The 13,847-nt window shown below is 44.7% G+C and overlaps 1 protein-coding gene across 1 annotated transcript in view; it reads right to left on the bottom strand.

Moving 5' to 3' along the window:
* RNF213 (ring finger protein 213) overlaps positions 1 to 13,847 on the bottom strand; it is a 128,905-nt gene that overhangs the window by 97,126 nt on the left and 17,932 nt on the right. Inside the window, 4 exon segments of the mRNA XM_086356517.1 lie at positions 596 to 798; positions 1,132 to 1,290; positions 1,833 to 2,002; positions 2,614 to 2,736. Of these exon segments, the coding sequence (XP_086212643.1) occupies positions 596 to 798; positions 1,132 to 1,290; positions 1,833 to 2,002; positions 2,614 to 2,736 (655 nt within the window).

Here is a 13,847-nt window from a genome sequence, read left to right as displayed (position 1 = left end):
ACTTTCACTTTTCCCTTTCATGCATTGGAGAAGGAAATGGCAACCCACTTCAGTATTCTTGCCTGGAGAATCCCAGGGACGGGAGCCTGGTGGGCTGCCATCTGTGGGGTGGCATAGAGTCAGACACGACTGACGTGACTTAGCAGCAGCAGCAGAAGAGCGACAATGATGACAGACAGCAGCGAGTAGTGGATCTGGCCCACCACTTGATAGCTTCTGATGGATGTCTTATTCACAGTTGTCGTTTGAAAACCTGGAAAGGTCTTCTGTCCTGCCTGGCAGCCCTGCTTCCCATGCCCTTGCCCCTGCTCAGTGCTGCCTTTCCATGCCCCAGTCCCCTCACTTCTTAGCGGATCCACCCTCTCTCCTTTCCCTTAGAAAACATCCACTACCTTGTTTACTCTTGTGAGTGGTTAAGCTAAACTGATCAGAAAAATGCTTTCAAGCTCAGGTTTAGGAAACATAGAGCCAGGAGGTAGGGCAGGGCTAATGCCAAGCAAAGAGGACCCACAGAGGTCAAGGAAAGCCTTTGTTCCCCAGGAAGGAAGGTCCAGCCTCAGAGGCTGATTGATCAAGAGTCCAGACTTCGGCTTACCTCCAGAGTCCAGAAGGGAAGACTTTACTCGCAGACAGCGGTTCACGTACTCGCCTTTCTTCTGCTGACTTGTGTAGATGAACTCATACTCCTCAGAGTTCTTGCCTTTGCAGATGATGTACTTGTAAGGAATGGGTTTATCCACGTGCTGCTTGGAAATGGTGGTGCTGCCTTCAATGAGGGACCCGTTCTCATGTAAATCTCTGTGAATAAACAGGACAGCAGTGAGTTATCTGAAAATCCTCTCCCAGAAATTTTCATTCTTCTCAAACACAACATGGGGTGCAGACCCAAAGCTGTAAATATATGCTGACTGAGAGCATGCTTCTAGAACAAGGCTTGGTTTCCACACAGAGACATAAAGAAGACCAAGATGAAGTATGACAAAGAATTGCATTATAAGGAAGAGGTTTTTTTAATATTCATCTCCCAGAGCTTCTAACAATTAACCAGCTTGATCAAAATTATGATTTCAATATATTTCAAAGACTGAACGTTCTATCCATTTCCTTATGGGCCAACTGGGATATACTCACTTGCTGTAGTGCATCTCGCAAACATTATGACTCCATGCAGGTTCCCCAAATTCTTTTCCACCCCTGACAAATACTTTGTGTTGATGGGGGTTGAATTCAAAATGTTTAGAAATAATTGCATGGAAGTACACCATGATTCCTTCCGTGGAGCTCAGCAGGCTGGGGAAGATCACAGAAGAAAACACTGATTAGATCTGGTCTCTCTACTCCCTGCCCACACACACATGCAGGCACACATGTGCACACACGATCTTGTTTCTGGGCGTGCACTAACACACACCCTAGCAAAGTGCAAGAGAGCCCACACTTCAGATAGACTGCCCACCATGTGGGTCCCCTTGGCTCTCCCTCTATGGTGGAGGAGGACAGTGGGCACAGGGTGGGGTGATCTCTGCTCAGCTCCAAAGAGGGGGGGTGGGAGGGGGTGACTGAGTACTCTGGGGCATGACTGTCTCTCTCCTGATTTCTGTAAGGCCCAGGCTGCCTCCGGGAGACCTCAGGGACTGTGTAATAGCAGAATTTCAACTGAGTAAGGAATTGGGACAGATGCCCCTCCCCTGCCTACCTCCTGAGCATTGCCCTTTGCCCTGAGAATCAACAAAAAGGCAGCCTGGGAATCTCCTCTGGGGTGGCATGGCCCTTTCCAGCCCCAGTGCTGGGTGGGGGCCAGGCCTGTGCTTTCCTGAGCCAGTTGCACCCACCTCTCCTTAGCTCGCTGTGTGCTCTGGTTCCTTTGCTCCTTCTCATTTTTCACAGGGGCTGCATTATTTCCGTTATTCCCCTCTGGCCTCTTCAGGTCCTTTGGCTTGGCTTTCTCATTCTCACCTGTTTTCCCTCCAGGAAGAGCTGTCTGGTCCTTGGTTGCAATTTCCTGGAACAGGCACCCAAACCCCAACCTTTAGACCAGGCTCCATGCTTGCTCCCAACATAGGACGCTTGTCACAATTGCCAGACTGGTCACATCCCTTCCCTGCTCAGAACCTTTAAACGGCTTCTGGTCCACCCACCACAGGGGAGCCTTGGACTCCTTGGAGCCAACCTTGTCAACTCCAGCCCCAACCCAGGCCTCTCTTCCTTTCACCTGCTCTTGGGAGAAGCAGATTTCCTGCTGCCCCCTAAACAAGCCCACCACACTCTCCCTTGGGGCCTTTGCATGTCCCCAGATAGGCACGTGGCTTGCCTGTCACTCTTTGAGTTCTCCTTGGAGAGGCCCTGACTGGCACCCACCTCAGTCCCTTGCCCTACTTCTCTCCAGGGCACTTCACACAGTCTGGCTTTGCATGTCTTTCTCCCCACTAGAATGTGAGCTCCCAAAGGCAGAAACTGGTCTCATTCATGGCTATATCCCCAGCACCTAACACATATTCACCAAATGATTAAGCTGTGGAAGGAATGGGACTAAAAGGAGCAGCCCATGGGATGGACAGCAAGGATGGGGAGGGTGTCCTGGAGAGGCGACCAGGCAGGCATGAGACGCTTTACCTGGCGGTGGTTTCGGGAAGCAGGGACGCTTGTGGGTGGCTCTTTCATTTCCTCAGTCTTATCTTTAACATCTTTCCCAACTCCTTTCACTGAAACAGCTGACTCAGCTGCAGCATCACTTGCCTGGAAGAAATAAAGCCCCAAAACATCAGGGCCAAAATGACAAAATGCACAGGGAAACTTGAACTCAATGGCATAAGGGTCAGCCTCTGCCACCAGCCCAGGAACAGGGGTCAGCAGCTCAGGGTAGAGGGATAGCCCCTCCCACAGCCCCCCTCCCAAGAAGCGAGTCCCAGTGGACTCCCTTCCCAGACAGTGAAGTGTTGTCAGAACTGCACTGCACAGCAAGGTGTTGAGACATGGCAGGCCAATCCTGGGCATCAAATTCACCCCAGAGGCAGGAGCCCTGGCCAGCTGCCTTATGGTCTGCAGATCTTTTCTGGGCTTGGAGGTGTCCACCTTTGGCTCAGGCAGCAGGAGCTCCTGGGCAGTATCCTTCTCCCTAGGAGAGCCTTCACTGGCAGAAGTGGGGAGATCTTCACCCTTGAAGGGGCTCAGGGAGTGGCGGTCATTCCCTTCTGGGAGGGCTCCTGCCAGAGTCTGGTCCTGAGGTGCCGGGCTGCTCAGAGACTCAGCACCCATGGCTGCTTCTGCCTCTCCTGCAGCCTCGCCTTGCAGAGGGTGCCCCATAGCCTCCAGGGGTATTTTGCCCACACTTGGAGGCTTGCCTAACTGGTGAGTGGGTCTACACTGCTGAGCTGGGCTTTGGCATGGAGCTGTGTCCTGAAGCCCAGGGTTTGCAAGAGAACTCAGACTACAGGGCTCCAATGAGGATGGGGACAAGGAATCCAGCTCTGCAGATGTGGAAGCATTCTTCCAATTCCTTTTCTTCCTTTTACTCCTTCTACGCCGCTAAACAGAAAAAGAGACACTCATTTTGTTTCTCAGGTTTTCTGTACTCTCACCAAAGTTTTCCTTCAATTTCCTTTCAATTTCTGAAATACATCAAGTGTAGCTCAACCAAACCACTAAGAGTGTTAACACCCTTGGTAGAGAGGCCAGAGGTCCCCAAACAGCAGGAGGAAATAAACTGCAAGTGGCAAACATTTATTTTTTTCCTTCTCTACACAAAATTAAAGCAAGTTTCTTTTAATTCTGGGTTGTCATGGCGACACCTGGATCAGCCTGAACTTTATCTCAAACTTTGAGCTAACCTAATGCATTTTTCTTATGAAAATAATTCCTTCAACTATGTTAGTGAACTACATATTTGCTTGGAAATCTGCCTTTCTTCCAGATTCATGTCAACTGTGTTATGGCCTGGGATGATTCACCTAGTGCCAATGCTATCTAAAAATCTGTGTTGCGGGTCAGGGGCCTGGTGCAATTATCTCAGTTTTGAGGCATTTCTTTAATTAGCAGCTTTGCTAACAGGTATAAAAATCCTTGCTAAAAACTAGCAAGGAGGTCACTCTTTCTGCCCCCTTCTGATGTCTATGTCAGAAGCTTTCTCTATCTCTTTTTATACTTTAATAAAACTTTACTACACAAAAGCGCTGAGTGATCAAGCCTCATCTCTGGCCACAGATCGAATTCCTCTCCTCTGGAGGCCACAAATCACAGTGTCATTCACGGTTTGCAGCAGCAATCTTTCACCACCTTACATATATCTGCCATTCCTCTCTCTTGGAAAGAAAGAAACTGAGCACAAAGTGAATGGGGGTGGTGAACAGAGTTGAGGGACAAGTGGGGAGCAGTGATGGTCACACACTTTGCTTTGCCCAATCCAAGCTGAAACCCTCATGTGGAATACCTTCCAATGGGAGGGCCCTATAAAGATGGCTTTCAAATGTTAGAAAGTATGCACAGGCCCAACATGTTACACTCTTATATGGTGTGTATTACAGACAAAATAGAGATGCAAAAATGAGCAGAAGGCTAAGTTGTTCCTTCCTGCACTTTCACTGGCATGTTATACCTCTGCCTGCAGATCCTCACTCAAAGGCAAGAATCCTTAGCTTCAGAATCAGAGACAAGCTTGTAGAAGCAGTTGTGGCAGGCCCCTGCGAGGACCCCAAGGGGCTGGATGCCCTGCATGCATGGGGATCCTGCTTTGCTGCAAATATTGATTAGTTCATTAAGTGCCAGTAACCTGTGACCCTCCCTGCCACTGAAGCCCAGTGTAGGCCCAGAGCTTAGTGTCTTGCCCCTTGCCTGGACTCAGTCCTCGGGAGAGGGAGATTGAAGACCTTGGGGTTTATTTGCACGTGGGGTGGGGCAGCCTGGTTCTGGGTCAGCTTCCAGATTTTCTCCAAAAAACCTGACCAAACTTCCAGCCCATCTGCTTGAAACAAGCAGCACAGCCCATAGACTGCCCTGAATGGCAATTTCCCAGTCTGACATCGACACCAGCTAACACTGTGGTAGAAAGAAGCTTAAGCAAGATCATTCAAGGTGGTCACATCCCCAACTTCCAGGGCATATAGATCGCTGAAGATCTTGCCAACATACTGATGGTGACTCAGCACATCTGGGGGAATTTCAGGTTCTGCATTTCCATGGTGCTGCTGCCAGTCCAGGCTTGCTCTGAGAGCTAACGCCAAGCAGCCCCCCAACCCTGGCACCCGACTCATCTGACAGGTCTGGGGGCCTAGGCACCAGCATCTCCATTAGCTTTCCTGGTGGTCCTGACATGCAGCCTCACTAGGAACCACAGGTCAGACGAGCAAGAAGCTGTGTGCAGACCCCAAGGCCCCAAGCCCTTTGCAGAATCTCCTCCTTTTTGAGTGTGAGGCTGGCTTAAATTAAGTCACTTAGTTCTATGCTGATTTAACAAAAGGAACCTGGAACTCTGTCCTAAGCACAAGGAATAAGAAAGTAAGACATGTTCCTCCCCCACAAACCTGATGTTTAATTGGATAAAAAGGCTAAAAACAAATGGTTTTAGCATACTGGAAGGACTGGGAGGCTTCCCAAAGAAGAGGTTCAGGTTGAGTCCAAAAGTCATTGAGAGCCAATAAGGCAGTTTCATGCAGTCAGCAAAGATTTCCGGGACCTGTGCATCTGAACATGGCCACAGCCATGGGCTGCCTTCTAGGTTGACCTGCCCACCCAGAATCAAAGCTTATGCTTGGCCAGAAGACCCTGCGTGGCTGGCCCTCACTGTCTGTCAACCTCATCCCACCCTAGTCCTGCCCTGGCCTCCAGCATCAATCCTGTTTTTACCTTCTGTACTTTAGGATGTTTTGGCATTTGGGGGGACCTTGCTCATCCTGGAGAGACTGCCCCTCCCAGGGTTAGCTAATACCCAGAGAGAGGTGGTGACTCCCCACAAGCACATCTTTCATCTGCCAATCAACCAACACGGAGCTCCTCCCTCCACCCACCGCCCACCTCCTTTATCAAACTCTCCTTCCAAGCCAACATTTCCAGCTCCAAATCACCACAGGGCAATCTAGACTACCCTACACCCCAAAGTCCACCAAGAGCATTCACACTAGCCAATTCTGAACCTCCTCAAACCTGCCTGCCCTGCCCCACAAGGCAGGCTCAGGGCCACTTTCTCCCCTTGCTCCTTCTATCTCCCCTGCTGCCCTTTAGACATGGCCCCTCCTCCTGGGAGCTGTAACCCTGGCCTCTCCAGTCATCACTAGTCACACAATCAGGGCGCCTCCGGCTTCAGGTTCCCTCTCTCCCCAGACACCTCCGTCACTTTGTCCTCTACCCCACACCCCTTGGCAGACCACCTGGGCACCCCCGGTAGGAAAGTAAACCTTTGCAGCCCTGTACTTGCTTTATTTCCTTCTGTAGCAACCATCAACTAAACATGCCTTTTATTTTCTCTTCCCTCCAGGAAGGAAGTCTCTGTTTTCTTCACTGCTACATCCACAGTGTCTAGAACAATCCCTGAGCACTGGTAGGTACCTAAATGCTTCTATCTCATTATATAAATTCCTCAGAAAGTCGTCTCTCCCTGCAGCACCACCATGTTCCCTCTGCCACTGGGACTCCCATCCTCCTCAGTTGGGTCTCTCTATGATCAGATCCAAGAACAAAGGGTTCTGACTTCTGATTCACAATTTCTGTTTCGCCTCTTTGCCTCACTTTCTTCTCTTCTCTCTATTCGACTATGCTTTTATAAACTACTTCAAAATACTTAGAATAAGGTCTAGATTTTGTACAGGCAATTAGTTATCTCAACGTACATCTGGTAACTTAGTTCTCTTAACACACGTCTATGGGGCTGCTTGATGGCCCGCCCTCCTCACAGATTTACAGGCAGGTCTGGGATGTTGGCAGATCTCAAACTACTGGCACGCTTGCCATAACAAAGCTTGAGGCTAAAGTTTAAAGTTTCCCTTGACAAAAGTCAAGTTTATATAGGCATGTTACATAGTTATGTATTCCTAATTATTGTGGTCTGTCATTTTGACCTCATTAGTAAGGAATATGTACACTAAAACTAAACATTACTGATTGGGAATGCACACAGACATGCAACCCGACCTCTGGGTATGGGCAGTGGATGGAGGCTGTTGGGAGGAGACCCCAAAAGTTCTGCTGATGTCCATGTTGACGATAGATGGTAGGGTATGAGTATTCACTTAGTTAACCCTGCATCTGTTATAAATACCCTTTAAGGTGGGTGTGATATTTAATTAGGGCTTCCCTAGTGGCTCAGTAGTAAAGAATCTGCCTGTCAATGCAGGAGAAATAGGAGACACAGGTTTGATCCTTGGGTCAGAAAGATCCCCTGGAGAAAGAAATAGCAACCCACTCTCGTATTCTTGCCTGGGAAATCCCATGAACAGAGGAGCCTATTGGGTTAAAGTCCATGAGGTTCCAAAAGAATTGGACACAACTTAGTGACTAAACAACAACAATTAAAACTTTTAATTAAAACTTTTAAATGAGTTTGGGGGGAGGAGCCAAGATGGCGGAGGAGTAGGACGGGGAGAACACTTTATCCCCCACAAATTCATCAAAAGAGCATTTAAAAGCCGAGTAAATTCCACAGAACAACTTCTGAATGCCGGCAGAAGACATCAGGCACCCAGAAAAGCAACCCAAGTCTTCAAAAGGAGGTAGGAAAAAATATAAAAGACAAAAAAAAGAGACAAAAGAGGGAGGGACGGAGTTCCGTCCCGGGAAGGGAGTCTTAAAAAGAGAGAAGTTTCCAAACATCAGGAAACCTTCTCACTGCCAAATCTGTGCCGAGCTTTGGAAGCACAGAGGGCAACATAACAGGGAGAAAAAATAAATAAACAATTAAAACTCGCAGATTGCCAGCCCTAAGGTAACTCCCCCAGCGGAGAAGCAGTGCAGACGCCTACACACGCCATTAGCAAGCGGGGGCTGGGCAGGGAGGCGCGGTGCGGGCTGCATCGCTTAGAGTTAAGGACCTGGCCTGAATACCCTGAGCGCTGTCTGAGTGAAATAATCTGGGCTAGCAAACCAGACTGTGGGATATCTACCACGCGAAAAGCCAGCCCTAACCTAAGACACCGCCAGGCCCGCGCACGGAACAAAGGACTGAACAGAGATAGCCGGCTGCAGACCTTCCCCCTCCAGTGACACGCAGCCAGAGCCAGAGGGGGCAATCGCAGCCCCAGAGAGACATTATCTATAAAACTGTAAGCAGGCTTCTTTGCTAACTAAAACTTCTTGGGGGTCTGGACGGTCAACATCTCCCTGAGAAGGTGCGCCAGTTGTACCCCTAGATAACCAAGCGGCGGGGAGGCGATAAGTCACAGCAATCGCGCTCGCTAAACACCTCATCACCTGAGCTGCTCGGACCTGGGAAGGGCACAAAACACAGGCCCAACCGAGTCTGTGCCTCTGAGGACTACCCAAGTGCCTGAACCTGAGCGGCTTGGACCTGGGAGGTGCAGGCAGCCCAGGGCCGGCCACGGATGGTTCCCGGCGGAGCAACCTAGAGCCTGAGCATTGTGGGCAGGGAGGCTACACGCGCCCTGAGCAGGGGCAGACCCAGTGTGGCTGAGGCACTGCGAGCACACGCCAGTGTTACTTGTTTGCAGCATCCCTCCCTCCCTCCCCACAGCGCAACTGAACAAGTGAGCCTAAAAAGAAAAAAAGAAAAAAAAAGTGTCCTCCACCGTCCCCTTTGTGTCAGGGCGGAAACCAGACACTGAAGAGTCCAGCAAACAGAAGAAGCTATAACAGAGGGAACCGCCTTGGAAGCTACAGGCAATAGATTAAAACCCTGTGGTTACTACCGACTACATAGGAAGGGGCCTATAGATCTTGAGAAATAAAAGTCGGACCAAGGAACTAGCCAAAAATGAGCTGAACTCACAATACTCACAACAAAACCAGAGAAAGTCCTCGATATATTTTTACTACTTTTACGATCATTCTTTCTTCCTTTTTTTTTTTTAATTTTTTAAAAAAATTTTAAGTCCTTTAATTTTCACTTTTATAACCTATTACTTTGCAAAAAAAAAAAAAAGACCCTATTTTTTTTTCTTCAGCAAACTTCATATATATATTTTTTATAATTTTTTGACCTTGTTTTTTTTTTTCTTCTTCTTTTCTTTAACATTGTATTTTTGAAATTCCAAACTCTACTCTAGATTTTTAATTTTAGCTTTTTGGTATTTGTTATCAATTTTGTACCTATAGTTTTTTTTATAATTTCTGTGACTTTTTTCCCCTCTGTTTCTTTCTCTTCTTCTTTTATATAACATTGTATATCTGAAATTCCAAACTCTACTCTAGATTTTTAATTTATGCTTTTTGGTATTTGATATCAATTTTGTACCTGTATTTTCTTTATAATTTTTGTGACATTGTTTGTTTTTGTTTGTTTGTTTTTCTCTCCTTATTTTTCTTCTTCTTTTTTTTAACATTGTATTTTTGAAATTCCAAACTCTACTCTAGATTTTTAACTTTTGCTTTTTGGTATTAGTTATCAATTTTGTACCTATATTTTCTTTATAATTTTCACGACCTTGTTTGTTTTTGTTTGTTCGTTTTTTTCCCTCTTTCTTTTCCTTCTTCTTTTGTTTAACATCATATTTTTAAAATTCCAAACTCTACTCTAGATTTTTAATTTTTGCTTTTATGTATTTGTTACCAATTTTGTACCTTTAAGAACCCAATCTTCAGTACCCATTTATCACTAGGGAGCGAGATTACTGGCTTAACTGCTCTCTCTCCCTTTGGACTCTCCTTTTTCTCCACCAGGTCGCCTGTGTCTCCTCCCTAACCCCTCTCTACTCTACCCAACTCTGTGAATTTCTGTGTGTTCCAGACAGTGGAGAAAACTTAGGGAACTGATTACTGGCTGGACCTGTCTCCCTCCTTTTCATTACCCCCTTTTATCCTCTGGCCACCTCTGTCTCCTTCCTCCATCTTCTCTTCTCTGTATAACTCCGTGAACATCTCTGAGCAGTCCAGTTGTGGAGTGCGCATAAGGAAGTGATTATTGGCTAGCCCACTCTCTCCACTATTGATTCCACCTCATCTCATTCAGGTCACCTCTAACTCCCTCCTCCCTCTTCTCTTCTCCATGTAACGCTGTGGACCTCTCTGGGTGACCCTTACGGTAGAGAAACTTTACATCTTTAACGTAGATGTTTTATCAATCGTGCTGTATAGAAGGAGAAGTTTTGAAACTACTGTAAAAATAAGACCAATAACTGGAAGCAGGAGGCTTAAATCCAAACCCTGACTCCAGGGAACTCCTGACTCCAAGGAACATTAATTGACAGGAGCTCATCAAACGCCTCCATACCGACACTGAAACCAAGCACCACACAAGGGCCAAAAAGTTTCAGGGCAAGACATACCAAGCAAATTCTCCAGCAACAAAGGAACACAGCCCTGAGCTTCAAGATACAGGCTGTCCAAAGTCACCCCAAAACCATAGACATCTCATAACTCATTACTGGACACTTCATTGCACTCCAGAGAGAAGAAATACAGCTCCACCCACCAGAACACCAACACAAGCTTCCCTAACCAGGAAACTTTGACAAGCCACCTGTACAAACCCACACACAGCGAGGAAACGCCACAATAAAGAGAACTCCACAAACTGCCAGAATACAGAAAGGACACCCCAAAATCAGCAATTTAAACAAGATGAAGAGACAGAGGAATACCCAGCAGAAAAAGGAACAGGATAAATGCCCACCAAACCAAACAAAAGAGGAAGAGATAGGGAATCTACCTGATAAAGAATTCCAAATAATGATAGTGAAATTGATCCAAAATCTTGAAATCAAAATGGAATCACAGATAAATAGCCTGGAGACAAGGATTGAGAAGATGCAAGAAGGGTTTAACAAGGACCTAGAAGAAATAAAAGAGTCAATATATAATGAATAATGCAATAAATGAAATTAAAAACACTCTGGAGGCAACAAATAGTAGAATAACAGAGGCAGAAGATAGGATTAGTGAATTAGAAGATAGAATGGCAGAAATAAATGAATCAGAGAGGACAAAAGAAAAATGAATTAAAAGAAATGAGGACAATCTCAGAGACCTCCAGGACAATATTAAACGCTACAACATTCAAATCATAGGGGTCCCAGAAGAAGAAGACAAAAAGAAAGACCATGAGAAAATACTTGAGGAGATAATAGTTGAAAACTTCCCTAAAATGGGGAAGGAAATAATCACCCAAGTCCAAGAAACCCAGAGAGTCCCAAACAGGATAAACCCAAGGTGAAACATCCCAAGACACATATTAATCAAATTAACAAAGGTCAAACACAAAGAACAAATATTAAAAGCAGCAAGGGAAAAACAACAAATAACACACAAGGGAATTCCCATAAGGATAACAGCTAATCTTTCAATAGAAAATCTTCAAGCCAGGAGGGAATGGCAGGACATACTTAAAATGATGAAAGAAAATAACCTACAGCCCGGATTATTGTACCCAGCAAGGATCTCATTCAAGTATGAAGGAGAAATCAAAAGCTTTTCAGACAAGCAAAAGCTGAGAGAATTCTGCACCACCAAACCAGCTCTCCAACAAATACTAAAGGATACTCTCTAGACAGGAAACACAAAAATGGTGTAAAAACTCGAACCCAAAACAATAAAGTAAATGGCAACGGGATCATACTTATCAGTAATTACCTTAAACGTAAATCGGTTGAATGCCCCAACCAAAAGACAAAGACTGGCTGAATGGATACAAAAACAAGACCTATACATATGTTGTCTACAAGAGACCCACCTCAAAACAGGGGACACGTACAGAATGAAAGTGAAGGGCTGGAAAAAGATTTTCCATGCAAATAGGGACCAAAAGAAAGCAGGAGTAGCAATACTCATATCAGATAAAATAGACTTTAAAACAAAGGCTGTGAAAAGAGACAAAGATGGTCACTACATAATGATCAAAGGATCAATCCAAAAAGAAGATATAACAATTATATATGCACTCAACACAGAAGCACCACAGTATGTAAGACAAATGCTAACAAGTATGAAAGGAGAAATTAACAATAACACAATAATAGTGGGAGACTTTAATACCCCACTCACACCTGTGGATAGATCAACTAAACAGAAAATACAAGGAAACACAAACTTTAAACGATACAATAGACCAGTTAGACCTAATTGATATCTATAGGACATTTCATCCCAAAACAATGAATTTCACCTTTTTCTCAGGCGCACATAGAACCTTCTCCAGGATAGATCACATCCTGGGCCATAAATCTAGCCTTGGTAAATTCAAAAAAATAGAAATCATTCCAAGCATCTTTTCTGACCACAATGCAGTAAGATTAGATCTCAATTACAGGAGAAAAACTATTAAAAATTCCAACATATGGAGCCTGAACAACACGCTGCTGAATAACCAACAAATCACAGAAAAAATCAAAAAAGAAATCAAAATTTGCATAGAAATGAATGAAAATGAAAACATAACAACCCAAAACCTATGGGACACTGTAAAAGCAGTCCTAAGGGGAAAGTTCATAGCAATACAGGCATACCTCAAGAAACAAGAAAAAAGTCAAATAAATAACCTAACTCTACACCTAAAGCAACTAGAAAAGGAAGAAATGAAGAACCCCAGGGTTAGTAGAAGGAAAGAAATCTTAAAAATTAGGGCAGAAATAAATGCAAAAGAAACAAAAGAGACCATAGCAAAAATCAACAAAGCCAAAAGCTGGTTCTTTGAAAGGATAAATAAAATTGACAAACCATTAGCCAGGCTCATCAAGAAACAAAGGGAGAAAAATCAAATCAATAAAATTAGAAATGAAACTGGAGAGATCACAACAGACAACACAGAAATACAAAGGATCATAAGAGACTACTATCAACAATTATATGCCAATAAAATGGACAACGTGGAAGAAATGGACAAATTCTTAGAAAAGTACAACTTTCCAAAACTGGACTAGGAAGAAATAGAAAATCTTAACAGACCCATCACATGCACGGAAATTGAAACTGTAATCAAAAATCTTCCAGCAAACAAAAGCCCAGGTCCAGACGGCTTCACAGCTGAATTCTACCAAAAATTTAGAGAAGAGCTAACACCTATCCTGCTCAAACTCTTCCAGAAAATTGCAGAGGAAGGTAAACTTCCAAACTCATTCTATGAGGCCACCATCACCCTAATACCAAAACCTGACAAAGATCCCACAAAAAAAGAAAACTACAGGCCAATATCACTGATGAACATAGATGCAAAAATCCTTAACAAAATTCTAGCAATCAGAATCCAACAACACATTAAAAAGATCATACACCATGACCAAGTGGGCTTTATCCCAGGGATGCAAGGATTCTTCAATATCCGCAAATCAATCAATGTAATACACCACATTACCAAATTGAAAAATAAAAACCATATGATTATCTCAATAGATGCAGAGAAAGCCTTTGACAAAATTCAACATCCATTTATGATAAAAACTCTCCAGAAAGCAGGAATAGAAGGAACATACCTCAACATAATAAAAGCTATATATGACAAACCCACAGCAAACATTATCCTCAATGGTGAAAAATTGAAAGCATTCCCTCTAAAGTCAGGAACAAGACAAGGGTGCCCACTTTCACCATTACTATTCAACAGAGTTTTGGAAGTTTTGGCCACAGCAATCAGAGCAGAAAAAGAAATAAAAGGAATCCAAACTGGAAAAGAAGTAAAACTCTCACTATTTGCAGATGACATGATCCTCTACATAGAAAACCCTAAAGACTCCACCAGAAAATTACTAGAACTAATC

The sequence above is a fragment of the Bos grunniens genome, chromosome 19 (assembly GCF_055505025.1).
Source record: "Bos grunniens cultivar Pamir isolate PY7600 chromosome 19, Bosgru_T2T1.0, whole genome shotgun sequence".
Classification (NCBI taxonomy): Eukaryota; Metazoa; Chordata; class Mammalia; order Artiodactyla; family Bovidae; genus Bos; species Bos grunniens.
The sequence above is the reverse complement of the archived record's forward strand: the minus strand, read 5'-3'. Positions and strand labels throughout refer to the sequence as shown.